The sequence below is a fragment of the Erithacus rubecula genome (assembly GCF_903797595.1).
Source record: "Erithacus rubecula genome assembly, chromosome: 1".
In the NCBI taxonomy this organism is placed as follows: domain Eukaryota; kingdom Metazoa; phylum Chordata; class Aves; order Passeriformes; family Muscicapidae; genus Erithacus; species Erithacus rubecula.
The window spans coordinates 104,899,868-104,927,436 of NC_136658.1; the positions used below are offsets into that span (position 1 = coordinate 104,899,868).

At 51.5% G+C, this 27,569-nt stretch overlaps 1 protein-coding gene across 10 annotated transcripts in view; it reads right to left on the bottom strand.

The window, feature by feature from the left end:
• The window catches only part of BCOR (BCL6 corepressor), an 81,731-nt gene that overhangs the window by 22,202 nt on the left and 31,960 nt on the right, over positions 1-27,569 (bottom strand). For 4 of the 10 annotated variants that reach the window (XM_079325361.1, XM_079325362.1, XM_079325360.1 and 1 more), the window contains exons 2-8: positions 17,219-17,348; positions 15,661-15,739; positions 11,907-14,735; positions 11,164-11,217; positions 10,524-10,707; positions 1,854-2,135; positions 1,103-1,456 (exon numbers count right to left, since the gene is read on the bottom strand). In XM_079325361.1, coding sequence (XP_079181487.1) covers positions 1,103-1,456; positions 1,854-2,135; positions 10,524-10,707; positions 11,164-11,217; positions 11,907-14,735; positions 15,661-15,739; positions 17,219-17,304 — 3,868 coding nt within the window. In that variant the 5' untranslated portion in view covers positions 17,305-17,348. Of the gene's footprint in view, positions 1-1,102; positions 1,457-1,853; positions 2,136-10,523; positions 10,708-11,163; positions 11,218-11,906; positions 14,736-15,660; positions 15,740-17,218; positions 17,349-20,319; positions 21,013-27,569 lie in introns of those variants that run through there. The other 6 variants (XM_079325365.1, XM_079325364.1, XM_079325363.1 and 3 more) reach the window with 5 other exon arrangements.

Here is a 27,569-nt window from a genome sequence, read left to right on the forward strand (position 1 = left end):
AGGAAGGAGCCCAAGTGTCATCTATAGAGCTCCGACTCCCAGAAATCATCTTTCCTCAAAAACAAGCAGAGGGTAAGAGAGGTAAGAGCAAAAAAAGAGAAAGAAGAGAAAAAGGGATTTTCCCTGTGGATTGTGTGACTCTGTTCCCTATCAATTCTCCAGCCAAGCTATGGCAGCAAAATGTTGCAGGGAAGGAGAAAAGCATCAGAGCAGAAAATGTGCCCAGGAGTTGAGGACAGGGAGGACAGGACAGTGACCTGTCCATCCCAGTGAAAATTTGGCAGATTGTATCCACAGGCTTTTCCCCCAGGATAGGGAATCTACAGAAATGGGAGGGAGGATAGGGAAAGGAGGAAGTAGAGTGATGGGAAAAGAAGAAGCCAAAAACAAGTCAAGGAAAGCTGATTTGAGGAAAGAAAGTTGCTTTGAGGAAGCAGCCCCTTAGGAGAGAGCTGCTGGAAGACCTGTGCCAAGGGGCCAGGAAGTGGGGTGAAAGGGGTTTACAGGATGTGCTCAGGATGAACCAGGAAAGCACCCTTGTCAGGAGAAGGATGAGCTTTGCTCTTGAGCATATGGCCTGGGAAAGGCAGGGGAAGCCAGCAGTGCTGAGGGTGCTGGAGGTGTTGGTTTCCCGAGATCAGGAGCTGCTACAGCTGTGCTGATGCTGTTTGAGAAGCTCACAGCCCCTCAAATACTAACTGTGCTTAAACACCTTTACACCAGCTAGCAGCCCATTTGCTCCCTCTCTCACTCAAAAGCATGCCCACATTTTATGCCCTCCCCAGCTCTCCTCCAGTCATAAACTTCATCTTCCACATCATCTACAAAAAATATGTAAAGCCAAAACACGCACGCACACACACAAACACATAGTTACACACATACACAAACACGTTTTCTTGTCTGACAAATATCAGCTACAGTGCAATTCCTAAAGAGGAGGTGTCAGTCCTTATAAAAATGGACATCTACAGAAATATATATATAATTAAAAAGAACAAGAAAGAAGAATAAAAACTCTCAACAATTCCTTAACATTGGTGGCAGCATGCGTCACTGTAAATGCTAAACCCAGCTGGTTTCCCTAGTAGTCTCTGCATACCTTGTTCATTGTCACTTGTTTTGAGGGACTCTTCAGACCAACTTCTATTGCTTTTGGCCTCTGACCTTTTCTTGGTGTGCCTTTCTTCTGTGAAGTCTTTGACCTTTGCAGTGGCCTCTGGCTGAACAGCCTCAGCTAAATCTTTCCTGCTTTGCCGGCCCAACTTGCCGGACGGGGATCTCTCTGGTGACACCTGCTGCTCCCATAGTTCCCTAAGGTGCTGCAGGTGACGCTGCTTTTTGGGATGGAGCCCTGTTAATTCAATGCACACCTTCAGGTTGGTCACCTCATTACAATTGGGCTCTTCTAAGTGGTTAGAGGAATTGTTTGTCATTTCCCTCTCAGGCCAGTCATCTAATGGAAAAATAACTAAAAATTAATCAAAAAGCCCCCTCAACTTAAAACAAAAGCTACATTTCACTTTCGGGGCATATAGTCTCAGCTTTACCACCACACTATGCATTTTAAAGCTTCGCTCATTAAGGGTTACATGCACTACAGTAACTTGCACTGCTATGGCTACAGTGTCCAATAACTAGTGCTTTATCCTTACATACCAAGTTTTTTTATATATACATATATATATACACATATATATACATACATATATATACATATATATAATTTAAAGTGAAATGACAGTGCTCACATTAGTAACTAGCAAGTTCAAAAATGGAAACACATTAAGCCAAAGGGACGTTCCTTTCACAAGACATTCCTTGAGAGAGACCAAAGCAAAATGCTGTCTTACCTTTGGAGTTCTTCTTCTTTTTTGCTTTTGATATAACTTCATCCTGAAGTTCATCCACATAGTTTTCATTTTGGCTGCCATCATTTTGCACTCTCTCACCAGAGTGTTTACGTTTCCTGTCCAGACGTGGACATGAATGTTGGCCAAAATCTTCTGTTGGCTGGTCTTCCACCTTTTCATACACAGAATGTCTCTCTAAGTAACATTTCTCATTTGAGAGATCTTTTTCCTCTGGAGTTTCAAGAAAGTGACCTCGGTTGTTTTCTGTACTAGTGAAGTTACCTAAAAATACAAAACAAACAAACACCACAAGACCTAATAAATACGACACAATTCATTGTGAGAAGGCTCTGCTCTCTGATCTCCTCAATGTCATCTCCATCATGACTTATGGCTCATGAGGCATGCAAATAAACACAAAATTGTACTTGGGAACAAGTCTACTCTGCCCAGCCTAAGGCAGCAGTTTTCTCAACAGTTGAGCACAAAATCCCCAAATGCACACTACTTTGTGTTGTTTTTACTTTAATTTAAGAAGCACAATATTCACTATACTTGTATCCATAGAAACACCACAATATGTTTTTTTAAATAAAGAAACATGTTTAGATACTGAAAGCACAAACCCTTTTCAGAAAGCAACCTCACTCCCCTAAACTGTGGCAAGTAACAATCCAGTTCAAAATTGCCTTCTGATGACAACCAAGTATTAGTCCTCCCTTAATTCCCAATCTTTCACTAACTTCTCCCATCAAATTGCAGAGTCTGACTTAAAAGCATTCATCCCTTCTTCGGGAGATATAAATGGGATACAGAACATGCACACACGGACATAGAAATACCACTAAGAATAGCTGTGATATTTTGCAAAAAAGCAGTACTTGAATCCAAGGTTATAAAAAGGCTTCCTCACTTCAAGTAACCAACCAGTCACTGTACCTCACATGATCTCTGTCACCTCCTTTTAAAACAGACCTCAATTTTTTTCAAGGAGTATTTCCAGCAACAGCAAGAGGGTGAGCTCTGAAAAGCTTACTAGAAACTAGTCTGACAAATTAGCCACAAAAACACCCAAGCTGCCTCGCCTGCACTAACTTCAGCTTCCCTCCAGTACTGTTTGCCCAAATTCAGAGACAGCTTATGTAGTTTTAAATGGATGCTTGATTTAAAATTACACTTAATCACCATCTTGAATAACACTATTTTCTTGGTTTTAACCAAAATAGCAAAGGCAAGGTTAGGCAGATAGGCAGCACAGACTTCAACAGAGATAGTCAGCTCCTGTTTACAATTCCCAGAAACAAGCTGAGATTCCCACGTTTTAGCCCTCCTGGTCGACCAATACCCCACACCTCTGGTGCTGTTTGGCAAAGTGTATGTTCCATCCTCCTTCCCCATGGCTCACTGTCATTTCCTCTTTCTCCTTCTCCTACCTTCCCCCCTGCAAACACTTTTGCTGGTTTCCTACCTGCACTCCTGACAGCTCTGTTGCCCTTCCCTCCCATGGATCCTCTCCCTTTCACTCAGTCTCTTGCCCTGTCCAGCCTGGCCCTCACCTTGTGTTCTTCCCCCTTATCAGGGCTGGCACTGCTCCCGTCCAGCCCCTTCTCCCCTCCTGTGCCCTCCAAGACCCACCACTGGCAGCATCTGGAGGCAGCCCAATTCTATCCCACCTTATCCTGACAGCACCTTCCTACAGCTCTGCCAACCCCTCCTGGTTTCATGACTGCCCTCGAAATACCTGGTGTCAGTAATGGAAGGCTGAGGGTGTGGAGAGGGGAAAATCCCTCATGAGTTTTCCCTTCACCACAATCTGGAAATGGCTCCAAGTAGCACCAAGGGCTCTGGAAATGTTTGTGGGCACGGAGACACCCCAGCATAATTTTCACACTGCTTGGGAAGCTGCCTGCAGGGCTGCTTGTAAAACAGCACAAGATATCAGCCAAGAAAAATCAAAACAAAAGCTGATTTTCTGCAGGCGAGCGGGACGCTCGGGCTGTTCCGCTGCTTGGCGATGCTCCTCTCCACAAGGCCGTCTGGCCAACACATGCTCCTTCCAAGACTTTAAAATGCACTTTGTCACACTTCTTCCAGCCAACAACGCTGAGATGTTCCAGAGAACAGGTATCTCAGCTTACTACGACCGTGACTCTAAATCACGGAGTCCCCCCAGAGCAGAATGAATCTGGCAGCACCCTGTGTTTGCACATCTGGCAAAGGACACCGCCCCACAGCTGTACCCTATAACCACACCAGCAGTCCTGTTCAACACAGCATAAAAGCAGCTGGCCCAGCTATGTTTTATGTATCACAATAGAAATAAATGCGTCTATCAGATTTCATTTTGCATTTTTAATGCAATCTGCTATTTTCCTCCTTCATAAGGAAACATTATACTCCTGTGGTCAGTTTCCCTGAAGAGATCAGGTAAGGGCACTCTCAGCCACACTTGCTGTCTTAGAGCCTTCTCATCTCCAGCAGCACCAACAGCAACACGCCACGGGATACTGGGATATCTTTCCTGCTCCTAACACTGTCTGGTCTGAGAAAAGGCAGGCACATCCTGACCAATTCCCAGAGAAGCTCTTGCAGGGTCAAAGGAAGTAGCAGGCTGCAGGGAGGGGGGGGTGATGGTCTTAATCTTTACAGCTTGCAGGAAACAGCAAGCTAATTCCAGCCTGCCACCACCGAAAGCAACCTGCCGCAGATTAATTCCTTCTCTATCTGCAGGAGCACTTGGCACGGGGATGCCGAGCGCCGCTCGCTCAGACTGTGCTGAAAAATAAAGAGGGGAGAGACCTCGCTAGCAGCTTGTCACTGTCAGCGTTCCTGGGAAGAACAGCACACACCTCCTGCGCTTCATCCAGAGAGCCTCGCTGCCAGCAGCTCCGTGACACCTTGGCCTCCGCTGCCCGGTCACATCCGAGAGGGACCCTCCGGGGAGCAGAGCCACATTCCCACAGCTGCCGAGCCAGGAACGCCTCCCGAGCACCGCCCGCGGCACACGCGGCTCTGCCATCCGCCCGCCCGCTGCAGCAACACCATCAGAGCAGCGACACCTCTGCACACCATCCCAGTGTGTCCTGACCCTGTACCCCGCCAGGAGTGCCTCCACACACCATCCCAGTGTGTCCTGACCCTGCACCCAGCCAGGAGTGCCTCCAGCCATCATCCCAGTGTGTCCTGACCCTGCACCCAGCCAGGAGTGCCTCCACACACCATCCCAGTCTGTACTGACCCTGCACCCAGCCAGGAGTGCCTCCACACACCATCCCAGTCTGTACTGACCCTGCACCCAGCCAGGAGTGCCTCCACACACCATCCCAGTCTGTACTGACCCTGCACCCAGCCAGGAGTGCCTCCACACACCATCCCAGTCTGTACTGACCCTGTACCCCGCCAGGAGTGCCTCCAGCCATCATCCTGGTGTGTACTGACCCTGCACCCAGCCAGGAGTGCCTCCAGCCATCATCCTGGTGTGTACTGACCCTGCACCCAGCCAGGAGTGCCTCCAGCCATCATCCTGGTGTGTACTGACCCTGCACCCAGCCAGGAGTGCCTCCAGCCATCATCCCGGTGTGTCCTGACCCTGCACCCAGCCAGGAGTGCCTCCAGCCATCATCCCAGTGTGTCCTGACCCTGCACCCAGCCAGGAGTGCCTCCAGCCATCATCCTGGTGTGTACTGACCCTGCACCCAGCCAGGAGTGCCTCCACACCATCCCGCTGTGTCCTGACCCTGCTCGCGCCGGGAGCGCAGCCGGAGCCGCACGGGCGCGTCCCTGCCTGCTCAGGCTGCTCCCGCAGCCGGCTCTCCGTGCCAAGGAACAAAGGTCACTGCTGCTGGGGACACGGCACAGCCCATGGGCTGCCAGGCTCTGCTCGCAGCCTGCACGGACACGCCGCCAGCCCAGAGGTTCTTCCCCCTGTCTCACGGAGTGCAGGCTCTATTAATATTTTACCACCGGATTCCGCTGTGTCCTCAAATTGTTTTGCAAGCAACCGGGATCAGACGCGATGTCTCCCCAAATTAAGATATAAATGTCAACAAGAAGCACAGCAACGTAAGCATAACGTGCATGCCCAACAAGGATGAGGAGAATTTATCTGCTTTTGTTCTCACCACCCCCCTCCCGTGCCATGTATCTACAACATCCTTTTCTCTGCCTGAGGAAGAAAACAACAACAAAATACTTGGGAGTTCTCGTATCATCATTATTCAAACAGTGGCGAGGTAGCCAGAAACACAGGATAAATGCTGAGTTCTCATAGCAACACACCTCTATGAGTAAGGAGATTAAACTCTTAAATGTGTTCCTTCCTCAAGCCTCCAGTATTTGCCAGTCTCACACCAGCTGTGACAACCAGCACCAACAATTCAGACCATTTATCACTGTCCTACCAATCTAGAAACAAGGAAGAATTAAGAAGGTAATTTTTCACAGGTTTCTGTCTGAAGCAATATTTTCTTAGTGTATGGGTTACAATTTCACAAGAAACAGTTACAGACAGGCATAAACACGCTACCCAAAAAAACTTTCTTTCGTTTTTCCATCTTCCTGTTGCTGTCAACTGCTGTCACCGAGACCAGACCCTCCCATCCAGGGCAAACAAGGAAACTCATCTTTGCATTTAAGCCACAGATTCTTTTGTTCAAATAACATGGCAGCTAAAAACAGCCTTTCCTCTTCCCTGGACCAACCTCTCATTGCACTCACTTATATGCAAGGCACCCTTTATTCATCCAAGAAGAGTAATGATTATCCAAAAGCTAAAACCCAGCATTCAGCACAGAGATCGCAACAACAGTAAGAAATTCTCTAAGACATTCTCAGAATTCAATTCTGAGTATCCCATGGGGCAGAGGGAACCCAGATGATTTCATTTTTCCCTCCAAGTACTTCTTCTTGGGAGCTTTCCACATTTGTTTCATTTTGCCCAAGCCTACCACACCACACAAACAAGCAACCACCACTCCCAGTAGATAGGCTTTTTTTTCCCTTATTTTTTTTCACTATGTCCTGTGGCAGGAAGGTAATAACTGGCCAGGGCAAAGGACATGTTTACTGCCTCCATCTTTCATTTGTTCCAGTGTGCACACAGACCAGCAAGAAATAAGAAAAGCAGGATATCACCATGCAAAGGGACACTTGCACCTCAGTACAATGCTAAGACCAATTGTGCAATGTGTTTTGGCACATTGCACCATTTACCTTCACATATAAAAATTACTTTAACTTTTTCCTGATGATCTCATGCCTTAAGAACAGGTTTCTAATACATCGGGGTAATTTTGCCCAGCTAAGGCTTAAACAGACAGTGTCTTCCATCCTAGAAAATTAAGTAAACAGGCAAAGCCAAGCTCCCCAATTAAGGAATTCACAATTTATAGAATTCATTCAATCTTTCACACTTGCTATGATTTTCAGAACCTCTGGAAGAGCTTTGTTACGAACCGACATGCGATCATTACATGCCCGCATTGATGCATGTGTCCATGCCAATAGCTTAAATCACTTGATCTCTGAACAATCCTATGACTCATGACATATGCATCCCATAATTTATCATGTTTGTGCTATGAAAATGCACTGGAGCAGCATTGCCTCAGCAACATTTACAAGTCACCTTGGCAACAAAGCAGCTTTGCGGCTGCTCTCAGCTGCCCGGTCTCAGATGCCCAGCAAAACCAAGACGAGATGGGAGAGAACTGAAGCACTTCTACTTTACTGCTCGGCTTTAATTGCTCATTAATTAGCAAGCATGGCTACCTGCCTTAAATTGGCCCTTAAAAAAGAAAAAATAAAAAAGGCAAAACAAAAGCCCACCTCTTTTACCCTTCCCAAGAAGGCACAGTGCTCAAACTTAAGGAGACTCCCAGTACAGCAAAGCCACACACTGCCAAGTCAGAGGAAAAGTTTAAGGAACCGGATATTGTGCCTTCATGTGCTTCCAAAAAAGTCTATACACGTGCAACACAGCTAGGAAAAGCAGCAAGTCTTAGGACAAGCTAAAAAAAAAAAAAGCTGTTACCATCCCATCAAAAGCCTCTGTAAGCATCACCTGCCTGCGTTATTTAGCCTTTTGTTGCACTGGTAGGTCTAGAGGAGCCAAGGGGGCAGGCAGCTGCCAGGATCAGCTCTGGTGCTCCGTGCCAAGCACGGCTGCCACCGTGCGAGGCGGCAGCAGGGGAGCCCTGGGAGCTGGCGCCGTGCCACAAGCACAGTTTTGGATGAATTTCTTTCCTCCCTGACATCAGGCAGGTGGGGGCAGAACAGCTCGCTGGTTTCACTCTTAAATTCCCTTCTCACACAGGTAAAGGCAAGGCTGTTTCGATTTCAAGCCAGCACCAGACAAACACGAAACAGAGAGAAACAACTTTTCAAGCAGCAAGATCACTTGCAGGAGGCAGAAAGGAAACAGAGGAGGCTGTAAACCATCAGCTCATTCTCGTTCAGGAGCTTTAAACCAAACATACCAACATGTGGGCAGCAACTGAAGGCAAAGGGAAGGGAAAAGACAAGCAGCTCTCACCGAAGGGGAAGAGAAGGTAGAGCTCATCACCCTTTGCCAGTCGCTCAGTGAGAGATCCATTAAGGCTGCTGGTGGCTCAAGCCCCAACAGAGCCCAAACCACCACAGTAGAGGCATTCAAGAGGTGTGAAAATCGGCTTCCTGATTTATCAGCTGCTATCCCGAGGGGCAGGAGGTGAACCACCACGATAAAAAACTTTTACTGAGACCTGAATCTGTACTGGTAAGTATTTGCTGCTGCCTAGGCGGGCATACAAAAAAAAGGAGCTCCCTCAGCAGAACAGATCCGTGCTTTTAGGAGTTTAGACATTTGGCCAAAGTCTGAAATAGCCTGTTAAGTCAGAGCTAATTAGCAGAGGAGAGGAATGAACCAACATAAGACTGAACATACTTTCCCTGCTTCCAACAGTTATTTAACAGTCTCAAACAAATTTTAGCCAGCAGATTCAAGTGCCAGAGATCTCACTAAATGGTGAACCGTATCATCAGCCTTTTGCAAGGATGGGGGGGAGGACTTTCAGCGTACAATTATGCTCTGACACATCCTCTCCACAGCCCCCCCTCAGCCCCATGTCCCTGAGCCAGCCTGCCTTCCCTCCCTCTGTAAATCCCCCATGCCTCCTCAACTCCACAGCCCAGCACCCCCCCTTTGCTGAGCCCTCTCTGCAGCCAGAACATGCCAGCAGCACTGCTGCTGCCACTGCTCTTGTAGCTTTCCTGCACACCCAGGGTGGAATTTAACAGAGGACATCACCAGGGCACCCCAAGTCCTCTGAGGAGCAGGGAAGGCTGCAATGGGGACAGCCAGGGCAGCAGCCTGCCCAGCTCTCAGCTTTAGCACAGGGACTGCACAGGCAGCTGTGCCTTTCTCCCTGCAGCTACCTCAAGATAGCGTGGAGAAGGAAAAGGCTGCCCAGCTTCCAGAGGCTCAGCCTGCCACCCTCCCTACTTCCACAATTAAAACTTTCTATTTTGCCACACCAGTTTTGCTGATGCTGTTTCAACGATAGCAATGCCACAGTAACTTGAATTTAGGTGAGTAACCGAGCAAGTACAATTGACCAGCATGCTCTCTGCCAAAAGCATTAACCAAAGACCAGAACAATAATTCAAAGTTATTAAATTGCCCAAATGGAATTTTCTACTAGCCCTACTCATGAATCTCCACCTACCAAAGAGCACATTTAACCACTGAGTTACACAGCCACACACACACACACAGTGCAGTCTGCAGTACAATTCCTCTTGTTTTGCAATGCTTTCAGCACAGATCTTTTTCTGTGAGTTGTTCAAAACAAAGTAGCAACAGAAGGAACTGATCCATTCCTTAAACACCTAGGTAAAACCAATTTTTTAAAAAGGTGGAAACTGACAGAAGGCATATGCTTACCAAGAGTGCAAACAAAAAAGAAAGTATCTTTCTCACATATAGTGAAAAATCCCTAATACCATTTATTTATTTAAATTTTATCTTACTTTTAAGATGCTGCATTCTCCATAGTATTCTGACACCCTCTAACAGCCTAGAGGGAACAGACAGTCCCACAGGAATTTCACAGACTGCCTGCAAGAACCTGTGCCTCACACACCTCCCAGCCACTGCAGCAGAAGTCACCCAGGCAAAGTAGCTTGTTATCTTTGGAGTTGTTACTGCCACCTTTTATGGATCAGCCAGCCTAGCAGATCACATCCTTTCCCACCTCCCTTCACTCTTCTGTCCTCCATCCTTGCTTTGAAGACTGCATATTGGCATATCTCACTGCTACTGCAATTTCAGGAAGCTGAACTCCTTGTTGCTTTCCCCTCTTCCCCCATTTCCTTTCTGCATTTAAAATATAACCTTGGACCTTTGCTTTCACTGGTTGATGTAGTATCCCATCAGTTACAAGGAGGATCTCTCCAAGGCACTAGCTCAGTGACAGAGAGTTAACTATCTCCTGAAAAGCAGGAGCAATGGCAAAGAAACCTGCAAACCCCAAAACAAGCACAGAGGGTACCAGACATGGCAACTCAGCACCTGCAGAGGATGAGGTCAGTGACTTTCACCAGCAACACAGTGAGAACAAGAAGATTTGCTTGCTTTGCTGCCATGGCAAAGAGACACACACACGCTTCAGAAAGCCATCTAAATTCGCTTACATCTGTCATTGTCATTTTGGTCAGCAATGGCATCTTCCAGAGCAACAGACTTTGGCTTCTTTTCACTGTTTCCTTTCAAGTTTTCCCAGTCTGCCTGGCTGAATCTGCAGACCTCTGAGTCTTTGGTAGCTGTTTGGCCTTCTCTCTCTTTCATCTCCAACTCTGAGAAGCGCATCATTGCACGCTAGAAAGAGAATTGATATGAAAAAAAAAAAAAAGTCTTGCAATAAAAACCACTTCATTTACCTTACCTTATATGAAAGCATTTCCAAAGAAAAATTGACTCAAAACCAGGGTTTCAGATAGACAGCTAAGGGTAGGATTTTATCACATCTGACTTGTAAAACAGTGTTCTAGCATCTTATAAGCAAATAGCCACAAAATTCTTTCATATATAAGTATATATATAAAAGATTATATATAAATGTATATTATATATAAAACAAAAACATTCCATTTTGGAGGTAAAAAGAGACAAAAACATAAAGAAATAAAATAAAATAAAATAAAAACAACAACACAAAACCATACAATGAATAAAGACGACCATGGCCCACAAACTTCCCTTTGTGTATTTGGAAATGAAATTTAACTCAAAGGTTTATGTAAGAGTCTAGTAATAAAAATTTGAAGAACTGACCTCACAGTAAGCAGCAGGTAGACATAAAATACTGTCCTCTTGTAATCCTTCCATCTATGTAATTAAAATGGGCACTCAATGGATCATTTAGATAATTTCATCCATTTTTATAAGCATAAACCAATTCTTTTCTTAACAATGCAAAACAATTTGGCTTAACTCATCCCTTCATTAAAAGTAAAACACCCTAAGAATATTCCTACACAGTATCTGTCTATCATCCCTTAGCATCAACCTCAATACCACTCCTACTCTTCCCTAGGCACTCGCTCGGCACCAACATTGCCTGAGACCCACTAATGCATGGCTGCAACTCCTCTCCATCCATGGCACATTTGGCATGCTAATCACAACTTCTGGGCTCTGTGCGAGCTGGCACTGCAGGCCAGCTCAGAAATTACAGCCAGCGCCAAGGTAACATGCATGCCTGTCTGACTCCCCTCGAAACTGCTCAAACATTGCATTAACGTGCATTAACATTTGTATCAGATCTTAGTAAAAGCCCTTAAAGCTTGCTAGCCCGTACATACCTACACACCACACATACTATTCTTTACACCGCCTCGCTCTCATTAACAAACTTACTTTGCTATTTAAAACCATTTAAGGCGAGTACGCCCCAACAAAAGAATTTTCTGGTCTCCCCACCTGCGTCGCTTCTCTCAACTTTTAAAACTCAACTGTGACTTGCAACAGAGAAATAACCACAAAAAGCGCGGCGGTCGTTGGACCGCGCGGCTCACCTGCAAGGCGCGCTGCTCCCGGCTGAGCTGGCTGGAGTCGGCGTAGAGCTCAGTGGTCACACACTTGAATCGGTCACCTACATAACCGGCAGAGTTTGCGATCCTCTTGGCCAATTTAGACGGCTTGGGTTTCAGTATTTTGCCATCAGCAGACTCGGCGTCGTCGGCTCCGTCTTTGGTATAGGTCTGGCTGGTATCGATGCTCGGCGGCGCGGTCCCCATGCAGAATGGCTTCGCGTCCTCCTGCACCTTGCCAAAAGCCAGAGCTGGAGCATCGTTCTCGTGCGCGCTTTCCAAGAAAACAGGAGAAGGCTGGACCGCCACTCTCTCTTTAGGCTGGCTCACAGATAAATCTTCTTTCCTTAAGCCGAACACTGATGAACCCTGGGCTTGCTTGAAATTATAGGTTTCGTGAACATCATTATTTCTTCCAAACTCCTCTCTCATTACAATAAAATCTCTGTGCTGAGACGCCTGCTCTACCTTGTGCTTTGTAGGGTCATTAGTCTGATTACTGCTTTCTGTAGCAAAGCTGGCTTTTGTTAGGTTTGCTTCGCTCTTAGCCTCCTGCTCGTCTCGCAGAAGATCCGGGAAGAGGTTTTTGTCGCTTTTTGCAGAGTTTTTACTGTGGCCAGAGCTCTGGTGCAATTTCACGCTCTTGTCGCCGGGCATTTCGAAATGCATCTTCCCGCCGCTCTCCAGGAGCTCCGGCAATCGGCCCCGCAGAGCCGGGTCCTCGTAGCGAACCCTCTCGTGAGACCGCGACCTCCGCTCCGTCTTCTCCTCCTTATTGATCTCCAAAGCTGAATGCTGCAACAGCATGGGGTGCACCATCCCCACGCCCAGCGCATCCTGGTAGGTCATGAACTCCCCCCTCCCGGCTGGCAGGCTGTAAGGGAGGCCGGGTTTGGGAGCCAGGTGGGTGGGATAGAGGCTGCCGTTGGGCAGCAAGACAGGGTGAGGGTAGACATGTCCTTTCCCGTGGAGGGTGAGAGGGCTGATGGCAATCCCCTCTGGCACTGGATATGGGAGGTAGCTCCTGGGGTAGGGCAGAGGTGGGGAGCGAAACGCCTCGTTGGGCGGCAGGAAGATGGGGCTGGAGGCCAGGGCAGTCTCGGTCGCCTTGAAGTTGGCTTCCTGACCGCAGGATTTGGCCACCTTGCTGCTGTGTTTCGCGGGGGTGGCGACGGGCTGCCCGACGTGCTGGATAACGGAGGCAGTGCTCTCTGCAGAGCTCCGTGCCGTCTTGGTGCAATCCACGTTGGCATTGGGAGCTGGTGATGCCGACGCTGGCCGCCCCCCTGCTGACACCGCCCCTGAAACGCTCCCCACCACTGCCTCCGTGCCTCCCATCCTGGGGCAGGAGGAACTCCGTGGCTGTGGCATAACCCAGTCCAGTGCCTTGTTTTTCAGTGGGACATTCTTCCCAGCCTCCTCACTGGGGCTGGGACCGGGAACAATCCAGGAGGAGGGTGCCGTGCTGATAATTTCAGGCCTGTAGATGGGGCAGCTGTTCCCTGGAGAAATGGTTTCTTTCTGAACGATGTCACTGCCCGGCAAGTGCGTCCCCCCTCCCGCCCTTCCATGCACCAGCACCGTTGGCATAATCTTCTTACCGTGGTCTGACTTGCCAGCAGTTTCCGCATCAACCACTTTGGCCGACAAGTCCAGCGGTTTGTCGGTGACGTCTTTGGTCGGGGTCTGCTTTTCCAGGAGTGGGGGAGACCTGCTGTCCTTCCGGTCATGGCCAGCTTTCCGTGCGTGGGGGGCAGATGGCAGGGGCGCCTCCCCAGCATCACTGCCTTTGGGAAGCTTCCCATTAGAGAGACGAGCAGGTGGAAATTCACTGCCGATGTTCACGTAGGGCTTCGGGAGCGTAACAGCAGAGGAGGGAGAGGTGGTGATCCTGGGGAAGTGTTTGTGGAAATCAGCGTAGGCATCCCCGACCTGGGCAGGCAGGGGGAGGCGGGGAGACGGCCGGGGCGAGTGCGGCAGCAGGAGTGCGGGATCTGCTGGCAAGTTGGCAGGGGCTGGTTTGGCGGCAGGGACCCGGGGCTGCTTGCTGCTCTGGATGTGGGGGTAGGTGTGCGTGTCAACGGGATTGCCTGGGCTCACACCCATCTTCCATGACAAGCTCTTATCGGGACAGTGCACCAAAGGTGGGATTGCTGGTGAAGCTGAAGCAGTCGAGAGCCTCATGGGCGACGCCAGCGACGAAGGGATGTGAGGGGCAACGTAGTGGGAGGGAGGCAGGTATAAAAAACGTTCACCGTTCGTACATACGGGCGAGTAAGCCAGGTGCTGCGGTAAGCTGTAGGTGGACTGCTGAGGTAGCAATGCCTTGTACATGTTCAACGAATACTTATTTGGTGAGTCAAGGAAAGGGTATATGGTGGGCGTTGCACCCTCCATGTAGGGGCTTACCCAGGGGAGCCTTAGGTAACTAGCACCATTGACACCGAGGGGACTCTGCCTGTCACCCGCGGCTCGGTCCAAACCCAGTGTCTCCCCTGTTGGGACAGAGTTTTTTTGTATTCCAGGAGGTGTTTTGTATATAGCGCTGAAGCCGTTCGGGGCTTTTCCAGAGACAGCTGCGCTTTCCACCGCTTCAGGGGGATTAGCCTTAAACTGTATCTCTGGATTTCTTTCAGGAGTAAATCCCAGGCTGGCTATAGAACCCGTAGCATCCCGCGATTTTTCTGAGCCAAGTCCGCACAAGCTGGAATACACAATGCTACTGGGGACTCTGAGTCCTTCTCGCATGAGCCCAGACCTGTCCATACTCAGAGCTGCAAGACTGTCGATGCGATGTGCTGTAGTCGCATCCACCTTTACAGAACAAGAAGAATGTTACTCTCACATCTCACTAACGTGACTACCATTCAAGCTACAGATAGATCAGCATTTTGGACGAGAAACAGCAACAATGCAAACATGCTGTTTGTTGTGAAAACATACAGAGGCTGATTACACTGGAAAATGAGAGAACAGGAACCTACAGAGCAATATGTATAACACCACAAACATCAACACCAATCTCGCCAAAATTCAAACAGCCAGGAACAAAGATGTGAGGACTCAAGTAGACAGGAGTGGCCTAGAGATGATGCCCAGAGGCACTGCTCCTGAGCAACCACTGCCTCTTCAGCCCCAGCCCGCCCAGAGCAAGAGAATGTGGGCTGTGGTGTGGAGACCAGAAAGAGAAGGATGGAGTACATCTCCTCCTCGTCCTCATCCTCCTCCTCCAGGACCTCTCCCTCCACTGCTGCAGCTCTGCTCTGGGGCTCACCACCACCACAAGATACATGAGGCAAAGCACCTGAGGATGCAGCATGAAGAAAGGTCTGCCATCTAATTTCCTTCCCACCTGCTGCTCCCCATGTAGACTCAAAGAAAGGAAAACCCCACCAACTTTGCTGGAACATTGATGTTCTTAGTGCTCACATTAACTGCTTGTGTTACATGTGCTGGCATTCCACATGGCATTATTCAGAACAGCAAAATCAAGAATCTGACATCATACAACAACACATATTTACAAAGCATCAAGAGATTAACTACATAAATAAACAAAGCTCCAACTTCACTGTTTCACGGAAACAACTTGAATGTGCCCAAGTCCACTAGGGTAGCAACATGAAGGTGTTTTAATCATTTCTCCAAATGGATCACACAGTAACAGCCAGGGGCAGGAGTTGAGGAGTTGCAGTGGGGAGGACATGCACAGATTCATCTACAGCACAAAGCTTCTTACCACACTGTGATTCAGGTGATTTTCCTCCCTCAACTCCAGTCTGCTTTTCGGTGCATCACCATCATTAACGGGAATTTTCCTATCAAAAAACAGAAGCTTACTATTTGAAAACATCCTGTGCATCTAGGACCAGTAAAGGATCATATCACCTTCATATTTTGATTCTCCTAGAGAAGTCCCATGAGATAACATATTTATCCTTCCCTGTACCACCCATGCTGACTGAAAAGCAATGACCATTTAAAAATAAGCATAAAGGGTTCTGACAACAGGAACACACCAAGTACATCTCAGAGCGGCATCTTCTAAAGCAAGCAGATTTTGTCAAGGTCTTCTTCTCTTTTGCTCCATGCCCTTTCCTTTTTCCAGGGGGAGAATATCCCATTTTAAACATACTCTGTTCATATACCATCCATAAACACTGCTGAGGATAAAATTAAAACACACACGCTAATATCATATGAACATCAGCTCTTCCATGCTAAAGAGGGAGCTGCACATCTGTGCCATACCAGTGTTGCAGCTCTGGGACTTGTTATCATAGAAATCACCAATAAAGAATACACCTTAGTGCCAAATTCCAAATCCCAGGGATAAAAATCACTGACATGCAGCAGAAGGAAAGTTTCAGCATTACCCAAAAGAACTCCTTTCAACCAAAGTGCTTAAAGGCACATCATCACCATAAAGAAGAAATGCAATTTTAATCCATTTGTTTTTAAAAGATTCACCTTTCCTGCAAGTAGCACATACAGTTATTATCCCTCAACAACTGGGAGGAAAGAGAGGAGGGAGGGTGAGAAAGCAAAGTGAGATGCTTGGCTGTTTTCCTTCAGCTTATGTTTGCAAAAAGTATTCCCTGCAAAGACCAAAAACTTCCACCAGCTTTTTGGAGGCTTCTCACACAACAGCGACAACAGAGAATGAGAAGAGAGAAAAGCACTAAAATCACACAAAACTGGCACAGAGGACTGAAGGCACATCTGCAGCTTTTGTCCAGCATCATCCTGCTTTTTAAAAAGCTGGGATTTAAGGGAAGGGGACACCTGCCAGTGCCTGTGTCACCCCATCGAACACTGTAATTTTGATCATCAACCGAATTATATTCAGCAGGAAAAAAGGTGGAGAGGAAGAGTAATTCACTTGTGGGAGACAGACACTACTGATCCTATTTCACAAGATAAGCTGTTAGTCCAAAGGCAAGGAACCCCAAGTCACAGACATGAGCCCCTCTGCCACAGAGAGTCACCACACGATTTGTTTTCCTTCTCCTTCACAAATGCAAAAGAATAAATTAATTGTAAAAGCACATTCAAATGCTGCTTTGGGGGCATCCCCACTTCACTGACCCGGGCTGCCTGTTCCACAGTAAATCAGCATCTGCTCTACTGCTCTCAGGCACGTCTTGACTCTCTCCCTTTGCCCTCCCTCCAAGCTGGGCTGATCTCAATGCAAGGTGGCAGCTTTCTGCTCCAGTATTAGGGAAGCGAGCAAACTCCAAGACCTCGCTCTGCAGAATTACAGTGTGGTTTAACTTGCCAGAAGCTTAAATATTTACCTGTCTTCATTAATTCCACACATGCGGACCCTTTCATTGCTCATCCAGCTGTGAACGTTGCCATACAGGGGAGTTGCAGAAAGCATGACGTCTTCTTAAAAATCAACGCTTTTCTTCACGGTTTTATATTCTATTAAAAAAAGAAGAGAAGAAGAAAAAAAAAAAAAAAAAAAAAAGAAAAAAAGTTGAGCAGATTTGTCTAGGAGGAAGTGCAAACATCACAGCGGAGCAGCCAGCCTCCCTCCGGGTAATTAATAATGAATGCAGGATTGGTGCGGGGAGTGAGCTGCCTACGTTAACCGCTAAGGGAGATACCCAGCAATAAAGGAGCAAATTGAGGGCATTTATAGGTCAGAGGAGATGGATCTTTTCCCCAGCACACATCCAGAAAATTAAGAATCATTCCAGACTATCGACAAATAAAAGTTTCTTCACAGCATTTCATTTCCACAAGAAATGACTCAGCCAGCCAAGAACACACCAGTCCCCAAACCTTCATCTCAAATAGACTGAACCAAGGAGGGAGACCTCGTGAGCCTGGGGGAACTTTCAAACAACCCACAGGCACTCACAGAAGCCCTGCATTAGGAACACACAGGAGTAGGAGAGCATGGCAAGAACAACCACATACCGCGTGTATTAGCTACGCTGATTGCTGATAAGGCTTTTACACGAGGACTTAAAACTGAAGAGACACTCCTACAGAAGACATCTAAATAAAAACCTCCCTTTTAGCATCAGCACATGACTAACTTGGAGAAAGGGGTTAAAAATAGTAAGTGGGTTGGCAAGCTCCCCACCCCTTGATTTGATTAAACGAGGAGCCCTGGTGGCTTCTGCATTGGAGCTGCTGCTGCTGCTGATGCTGCTGCTGCTGCTGCTGCTGCGAGTGCTTTCAGTAATTCAATGATGCCTGCTCACTCCAGGGAAAGAAATCATTAGCGGGCTCACTGGAGAAGTATTAGCAGTCCAAGAGGATCGGCGCTGTGTGCAGCCAGAGAGGCAGGTGAAAGGTAACCACATTTTCGCGTCCAGCGGCAGAGAGGGAAAGGCTTTTCCTCCCCTCTACCTTGCCTAATGCCACCTCCGCTCGCATTAAATTCTAGTTTGCTGCATGAGCAAAGTGTCAGGACAAGCTGCGTTTTATTAACAGGATTATCGCGGCGCATGATTTATTCCAGTGCAAGATTTTAATTGCTCTTCGGAGGTTGAGTCGTTTCTTTTGACTGAGCTTCAGCCTGCATCCTGCTGCTAAATGCTGGGTTAATAAGTAGGGGGAGCCTTTAATGCACAGGATATCCCTCAGCTCTTCCTCTCTCACAAAAATAGAAGCCTTTAAGCAGGAGGCATGATACTCCTTTTACACACACACAAGCCAGTAACGGGCGATTGACCACTGGGAGTTTAATGCCTAACGTCTCCCAAAGCATCCATGCTTCCCCAGCAAACTCATTTCCTTTGTCAGGCTACAAAATATGCAAATGATCACTTTGGCATTTAATAGGGAAGAAGCCCAGATTGGGCCTTTAACACAATACTTCACACACGTTCAGAGGGGTTTAAGAACTGAAACGGCAGGAAAGCCTTGTTCCCCAACACTTTTTTCTCCCCTCAGAGAGGCCTTTTGTGCAAAACTCCACGTCTGGAACAAATGTATATTAATGAAACAGCGCGTTGACCCTCCTTTCCGCACAACGGTTAGCTTTTCCTAATGAAGTCCGCACAAATCGCCGCGAGGAAACAAAAATCCACGGAGGTTAGTTACCGCGCTATCATTCAAAAGGAGTTATTTCACTGGAAAGACGTTTTCTGGACAGATTTACTGGTTTCCAGATGCGCTGCTCGTAATGTTTTCAATAGAGGCAGCGGCAGCATGGAGAGAGTGATTTAGGGTTTTACGTAAGGTTAGTAGCCACCCTTCGTGCGCTGCCTCATCTGTAAGGGACACACAGCGGCTCGGAGAAGGGCCTGGACGGCACAGCCCTGCTCCCTGTGCCCCGCTCCCCTTTGGGGCCACGGCTCCTCAGAGGGGCTGCCTGCGCCCGCCCGGCTTCCTCACTGGAAATGTATCATTAAGATAAGGCGAGGTGCCTGAACTAGAGCCCATCAATCCCCTGACACGTGCAGATAGCGAAATGCTGAAGTTGCATGGGGGGAGTGAGAGCTTCCCCGGCCGAAAGCGGGTAATCTGGAGGCCTCATGTCCCACAGCCACCACCACCCAAGGAAAGGCATAACCCGCCCCCGGTCGCAGGGATGTGGTGGGACGTCCTGGGGACACCAGGCAGGTCAGAGCCAGCACGCCCAGCCCCTTCCCCAAAGCCGCCCCTTGTCGCTGCGCGCCCCGGGTGCGCGCCTGTGCGTGGATATAATCACCGCCGCCCTGATGAACTTCTCGTGAACTGTTTAAAAGTGGAGGTCTGCTGAACGAGGAGCGGCGCCACTGCCAGCCATAATTTCATTGCAACAAGCAGCAGACTTTTAACTCTTCGCACACCCTGTCCCTCCCCCTCCTCTCTCTCCCCGCAAGCAGCTGCCTGTCGGGGATATCGGCTCACAACCTCGGCCAAACGCCGGCAGCGCCACAAGCGCTCCGCGCAGCAGGGACGGGGCGGGGCAGCGGAGGGGCGTGGGGGGGCACCGCACCTATTTATACCCAGCTTCCGCGGGGGTGGGCGCAGCCGGTCCCGTTATGCAACCCCGACGGCAGGCTGAGCGCCCCGGCGCACGGAGGAAACCGAGGACACGTCCCTCCCTCCCTCTCTCCTCCTGTCACCCACCGGGCCACCGCCAGCGCGCCCCGGGGCGCCGCAGCCCCTCCGGCCGCCCCCGCTGCGCTGCGCGCCGGGGCGCGGAGCGGGGCTCGGCAGCCGGAGCGCGCACGGCATTTCCTCCGGGAGGTGTCTGGCCGATAAAGCCATTTGCGGCTAAATATAGACGGTGATGCACGGAGGAGGGAGGGAAGGAGGGAGGGAGGAAGAGAGAGAGGGAGGGAGGTGCGGGGGGGTGGGGGGGCAGAGAGTGAGACGCGCAACGCACACGCGGTTCCGCAGCGATGCCGCCGTGAGAAACCAGTTGTGAAAAGCGCCTGCAAGCACTAACCTGCCTCCCGGCGTGCTGCCTAGCCGAGCCGTGCCGAGCCGTGCCGGGAACAACCACCCGCCTCCCGCGCTGCCCGCAGAGGCAGGCACGGGCACACACCGCACTGATTAAAAAGGGAAACGTTTGGGTCTCCCTCGCAACGTCAACAGACTTTTGGCAGCCATTGACGCCAGCAGCAGCAAAGTTTTGTTAACACGCTTCTGGCGTGGAAACGAGAAAAACCCGATGCCCGCGGGGAGGGGGAGAAGGAGGAAGAGGAAAACTCCGCTTCTCCGTGCCTCCGGGGTAAAGAGGAGGGGATGGCATCGCCACCCGGGACGGGGCAGCCTCCTCTTCCCCCTCCCTCTCCACCCGTATGACCCCGGGGTGCCTGGCGGCGATTTGCGAGGTGAAAGTCTCAGCGAGGGGCGAGGGGCGGCGGGGGGAGGGAGGCACCGGAGGAAGCCCGGCGGGGCCGGCGGCCGCAGCGAGCCAGGAAACGGGTCGGGAGGAGAATTGCAGCGGCGCACGAGTTCCCTTTTGGCGCCTTTACTCTTTTCCACCTCCGAGCTCCGCCTGGCAGCCTGCCAGTTTCCACTGCACAAGCCACGGAGCCGGCAGCGGCAGCCGGCGGGGAGGGCTGCGCGGGGGTATAAAAAAACCTCTGCGAGAGCCGACGGAGCTCCGGGAGCTTCGGCAAACAACCCAGTCTTTCGGATATTAAAAGCGATGCAATAAATTACCGGCCTCTGATCCCTCCCCCCCACATCACCCCCCCGGCACCCCCTCCTCCCGCCCCGTCACCACCCGGTTCCAGGCCACTGGAAGGATCATTTCTAGATTTGTGAAAATCCCTGAGAAAGAAGTGAAAAGCAATCGGGGACTCGTAGCGATCTACTTCGATTAGCCCTCAGCCCCTTTCATTCCGGAGCTTGATTTAAAGAGCAGCGCTCGCACGGTATTTATAAGCTTAAATACGGGCTGATGCTTATGAATGTGTTTAGGTACCTCGTTTATCTTGTACCTCCGACTTACATATTTACGACTTATAGGAACAACGACCTGTACCACAGCTAGAAAGGAGACTTCAGAGACACCGTATTGCTGCACCGTTTACAATGCGCCGTATAAAGCTCTGGCAGCAGCCAGCGATCTAATATTAGACAAGTGTTAAAAGAACAGGGTTTGCTGCGCTTTTTATATATACTTACAAAAAAATAAAATATACCGTAGATTATTTTTGCAATCTCCACACGACATCACCGCTAGTGACACGTTTTGTAAACCAGAGGAGGAAGCTGCAGACTAAGTAGCCGCCGCACGGATCCGCGGATTAGAGAAGTTTGACCTTTACCCGGGACGTGTGGCATTTCATTTAACCATAAAGCTAAGCACAATGCGCCAGCGAGATCGCTAAACCGATTTAAAATACATATAGAGTCATGCACGACAGTAGTGCATCTCGGTTTAGGCAGCGTGCAGGCAGCACAAGGGGGTCGGCGACTATTTTAAGGCTCTTGCCGCAGCCACCCCCATGGTTCCCGTGTCCCCCGTGTTCCCCCCTTCCGCGGCTCCCACACCGTCACGTGTCGAGCAGCGACCGGGACTTTTTGCCGTGTAAACACGGCGCGGCGGAGCCGAGCGGGGCCACCCGGGGCCAGAGCCAGCGGGGCATCCTCCCCGGCCCGGGCACCGCCGCCCAGTGCCCTGCTCCGCCCCACGGAAACACCCCCGGGGCTGCGGGGCTCCGGCGGGGCCGCCCCCCGGCACAGGCGGCCCGAGGGAGCTGCGGCCCCGCGCCCCCCCCGCCGCCTGTCACAGACGGGCGCTGCGCCGTAGCGGCAGCGGCGCGTTCCCCTTTCCCATATGCTGCGAGGCGAATCATTGCATCGCTCTAAGCTGCCGGCGGCAGCCAAAAAGGGGGAGGACAAAAAGTTTTCAATTAATGATAAGCCTAGGAACTGGGGAAGGGGGCGGGGGAGGAGACCGATGAGGGAAAGTTAAAATGGCTGGCGAGCCTTCAAATTACCCTGGCTGCCTTTCCCTGGAGCCCATACGGCACTCCCTGCCGCGGTGCCCCGGGGGAAGACCCGGACTCCTCGAGGCCAAGGCTGCCTCCGCACACCGCGATGCCCATACTGAAGGTTACGGGACACTGGCATGGCGGGGGCACTCACCTGCCCCCCCTCCCTCCCTCCGGTTGAACCAGATCGTGGGGTTGCGACAGAGAGGCTGCAAATGCTCCCATACACACAGCGGGGGGAGATGAGGCGGCTGGTACCCAACTTTGAGGCATCACCGCATGAAGGATTTCCCAGAGAATCGCGGGAAACACCGACCCCGTCCGCCGCACTGGCAGCCCCGCACCGCCGCTACGGCGCCCGCCCCCGGGGCCCGCTGTCCCTCCCCCGGCGCGAGCCGTGCCGCTGTCCCCGGGCCGTGTTCTGTCCCCCGGGACGTGCCGCTGTCCCCAGGTCGTGCCGCTGTTCATGGGCCATGCCGCTGTCCCCGGGTCGTGCCGCTGTTCCCGGGCGCACGCCGCGGTGCCGGCCGGGCAGGACGGGCGCTCGGGGGGATTCCTGCCTCCGCTCCGGCCGTGCCGGGAAACGAGGCTACCGGAGGAGGCGGTGGCGGAGGAGGGAGCCACAAACCGGCTCATCCGCAGGAACCCCCGGGCCCCCGCGCAGACGGGGCCCCCCAGGGACAGCCCGGGCTCCCTCCCGTCGCCCACCCGCCGCGGCATCTCCCTACGCAGACCGTCCGCGCCATTTTAGACGCACACGCACACACACACACACACACACTCACACACACACACACGGGCGCACGGGAGCGAGGTTTCCGCTGCCGCTGCCAGAGACAACAGGCAGCAGCCGAGCCCGGGCTGCGCAGGCGGAGCAGCGGCAGCAGTGGGAGAGAGGGACACACACACGCAAGCACGCACACACACCCACGCACCGCGGGCCAGGCAGAAATGTGCATTTCAGGTAATTTAAGGCCGCATTCCCGGAGCGGGGAAGGAAAAGCGCAGGCCTGCGCCCCCCCAGCCCATTAACCCGCCGCGCACTCGGCATCCCGCGAACCCTTCATTGTTGCCTTTATTCCGTATAGCTTTTGCTTTCCAGAAGGACGATTGAAAGGAGGGGGAAAAAAGGGGGTGGGGGGAGGAAAAATAAAAAAGAAAAATACCACCAAGCCATCCCCTTCCCCCCGCTCGTCCCCCATTGTTCGTCCGCGGGAGGCTGAGAGAGCGCAGCGCCACGGGCTCGCCATTAGCCGGGCTCCAGCGAGCCCTCCCCTGCCTCCAATAGCTCGGTAAACTTAGGAGGCAGGATGGCGGGGGGGGGGGGAACACCCCCACATTGAATACAAAAGTCCCAGCGCTCCAGCGAGAGTTGGGCGAAGGCCTGCGCTCACTTCCGCAACGTTATCCCTGTAGAAATACCGGAGCACGGCCCCCGTTTCCTTCCCCCAGCCCCCACCGCACCCCCGGGGGGTGGAGTGATTAATGGGCCGTACGCCCTTGGTTTCCCTCCGGCCACCCCGGCACACCGCTTCCCGGCGCGGAGCCGCCGCGGCACGCTGGGCGGGGGCGGCCCCCCCACACATCCGTCGGGGACGTTGGGAGATATTGATCACGGACGACTTCATTTTGCATAACTGCGGCTGACAGGGCCTGTGGTTCCCTCATTTACGGAGCAACAGCTTCGCGGAGCTGATGGATGGGGAGCGGCTCCCTCCGCTGCCCCAGCCCCCCGCTCCGCTCCCCAGCGCCGGGGGACGGCGGCTCCGCGCCCCATGCAGCAAATGGCCGCGTACAACAGGCAAATATTAAACTTGGGAGCCTCCGTCTCTCGTTTTACCTAGCGCGGCCGGCATGGAAACCTCTCGCTTCCCGCAGGGCTTTGTCTGCGCAGCCACGGCAGGGCCAGAGTCGGGGCACGGGGACCTTCGGCGAAGGCGTGCAAGAAAAAGTGCTTGGGAAGTTGGGGGGTTTTCCCTATTTTTTTTTTTTTAATTCCCTCCTCTCAACAACAAACAAACAAACAGCCTGGTTTCTGCTGAACAATGCATAAAAATTAGCCTCGCCCCAAAGTTTATGTCGGGTTTATGGCGCTAACATTTCTCCTTAATGGGAAACGCTTTCCCGAGCACTTCTGGAAAGCGCTGGCGAGCCCTCAGTTTAGCAAGCTGCATTACAAACACCTCGAGTGAACGGCTCTGCAACGTGTCCCGACCTCACATCCACCACCTTCTCCACACCTTTAGAGGAAAAGCCTGTCCAGGGTGGGCACAGCCAGCGCCAAACACCGCCCGACTCGGCGTGCGGAAGACATCGAGATGGGAAAAAAAAAAAAAAAAAAAAAAATAAACCAAACAAAAAAAGGAAGAAAAAGGAAATAGAAAGGACATAAAGTTGCCGGTAGCAGCGGTGCCCCGGCGAAGAGGAGGCAGCGTGGAGGCCGCCACCGGCCTTGCCTTCCCATGCCGGCGCTCCGCACCGAAACAAAGCAGCGAATCAACTGCGATGCAGATGGGCGGCTATGAATTTTTGCTGCTGCTTAGAGCTTTAATTACTCGTTCTTGATCCGTGGGACTACGACACGACACCGCCAAGGTTAAAATGCCCTGAACAGCTCTGAGCAGATGTGAACGAGTTGGCAGACGCGCAAATGAGGTCTGCCTCTAAGCATGATAACAAGTGACTAATACATTGCATATCGCTGAAAGAAAATTATTTTTCTCTAATTTGCATTAGCTTCTTTTTTTTTTTTTACGCCGCCGACATTCCCTCCTCAGAGGCAGCAGCATAATCCTGAAAATATTGCTCCGTGACTTTAAAAGATTTGGAAGGAGGCAGCAATTGCCAGTGTTTTGGCTATGCAAGTGTTTTGGCTATGCAGGCTTGTTTATCTTTCCGCCTTTGCTCCAAGGCGAAACTAGTTTCGCAAGCAGTATTCTTGCAGAAAAATGGCACATGTCATATAAAACACCAGTTTATAGGAATTGATGCTAAAATTGTTGAATGACTACTGGTGTTCTTTTGCCACTAATAGCACAGTGTAATCCATAAAGGACCAAGGGGACGGTCAAGGCCAAAAGAGAAAAAAAACATAATAGATTGACTGGAGAGAAATAGATAAAGACAACCCATCGACCAAAACGACTAAAAGGGGGGTGAGGGAGGAAATAAGCATCTCCTCTTCCTACCTGCATTCCACCCCAGAGCCACCTCGTCAAAAACACAATAGTAAGTGGAGGTCACTTACTATATAAAACACAGCGGTTCTTGTAGGTAGTGAAATTATGTCAGGTACAAATATAGGCCGGAACCCAGTTCTCCAAGTTTCCTCGACTTTCCAGAGGCTCTTCTGAAGGGGCCAGGAGATCACTCTGGGTACCAGAGCAAACTTCAAGAACACACAGCATTTTATATCCTACGCTCAGAAGACAAACCAAGGGGCTTAGACGCAGAGGCTTTGAGCAAAAAAATAGCCACTCGGGAAATCTATGAACGAGAAGTTTTTCACTGAAGACCTACTCCAGGCATCCCTGCACGTCCAGGTTATCAGGGGTCGTACGCTGCCATCTCAAGCGATAACTTCTCTGCCAACACGTGTTTGTGAGGGAAGCGTGCTGCCAGCAGCCGCAGCGCACCGTGCCGTGCCCCAGCCCGGCCGAGGCTCGCAGCCGGGCTGCCCTCTCCTGCCGGCACAGCTCGCCCGCCGCTCCCGCAAACCTGCCGCCGGGAGGGATTTCCCAGCGCCGGGGCCGGGCACGGAGCCGGCCGCTCCTCCAGCTGCCTCCCTGCGCTTGTAAATCAAGCGGAGGCGGAAAGAGGGGCCGGCGGGGAGGGGGCGGAACGCTTCTCCCCGGCCAGCGGCGTTCTCTTAAGCGTGGCGGCGGGCGGCAGGGGAGCGCGGCTGGGCGCCCCGCCGCCGTCGCTGCCCGGGATGCCGCCGGGCCCCGCAGCGCCGGGCGGTGCCTCCGGGAGCGGCGGGGCGGCCCCGGGGCCGCTCCGGCCGCAGCGAGAGCTTTTGTGTGCGAGTACCAGCGAGGCGCGGGCTTTTCGCGCTCCAACAGCTGTCACATTATTTGCACTGGCTGTAAACAGCCTTCGCCTCCCCCCCCCCCCACACACACACAGCCCCCGCCCCCCTTTACCACAGAGTTAAATCCAGACTAACAATCCCCAGTTAGAGATCAAACCAACAACAGCAGCATTGTGTCTGCCTTCATTGCTTTACCATCAACTACTGCAGCTGGTTTACTCGAAACAAGGAACACCCTCTACCCACCTCCCCCGCCCCGGGGCCAGAAACGTGCTCGTTCCCGGAGGTTGGGCAGGCGGGGCCGCGCTGCCCGGGGGTTCTGAGGGCCGGGCCGGGGGTCCTGCTCCGCCAAGCCGATGCTGGCGTGTGCCGAGCACCGCGGGGCTCTCCCCCCGCAGCACAGAGGGGTTTCCAGTCAGCGCTCCCGCCCGACGAAACGCCTGCACAATCACAAGTTGAGCTCCGCTCTCGGTCTGGCTTTTGGGAAAGGCGAGGGGGAACCCCGCTGCAGCGGGGAAAGCCGCGCCTGCAGCTGCGCAGCGCCCCGCGGCACACGGCGAGCTCGCCCCCGCGGCGCGGCGCGCCTCCGAGCAGCCCTTTCCCGGGAACGCCGGGCTTCCCCCCGATCCCTGCCCGGCCCCTCGCACCGACCTGCTGTCACAGCCAACCTCCCGCCGAGGGGCCCCTCCGCCACCCCTGCCCGGGGCGCTGACCCCGCAACCCGCGGCGGCCCCGGCCCCTCCGCTCAGCCGGGCGACAGAGACACGCTCCCACCTTCTTTCCACCGTAAGGAGGAAAAAAAACCAACTATCAAGAAAAGAATAATGCCAATAACCTATAAAGCACGACTCCAGCTTCATTCATGATATAATCATCTGGAAGCAAAGGAGTGCGCTGCACACTCTCTAAGGGCCTTTTGCTGGGCGCAGCTGGAATTTGAGTGTAAATCCTCATATCTCCTTCCCTGCCCTTACTTATTTTTACATCAGCAGCAAAGTTGGAGGAGATGTGGAATTTACTTTACAGAAGCATGGGGGAAATAAATTTGTTTGAGGAAACTTTTCCTTGCCCATTCTGACTCCCGGCATTACCCGAATTGTGTGTCTCTTAAGGGAAAATCGAGACACAGCAACTTTCTCTGAAATCTGTGTCCCGCAAAAACTCTTTAGGAGGCCACAGGAGCTGGAATCACACCGTCTATGTACCTATACGCAGTTT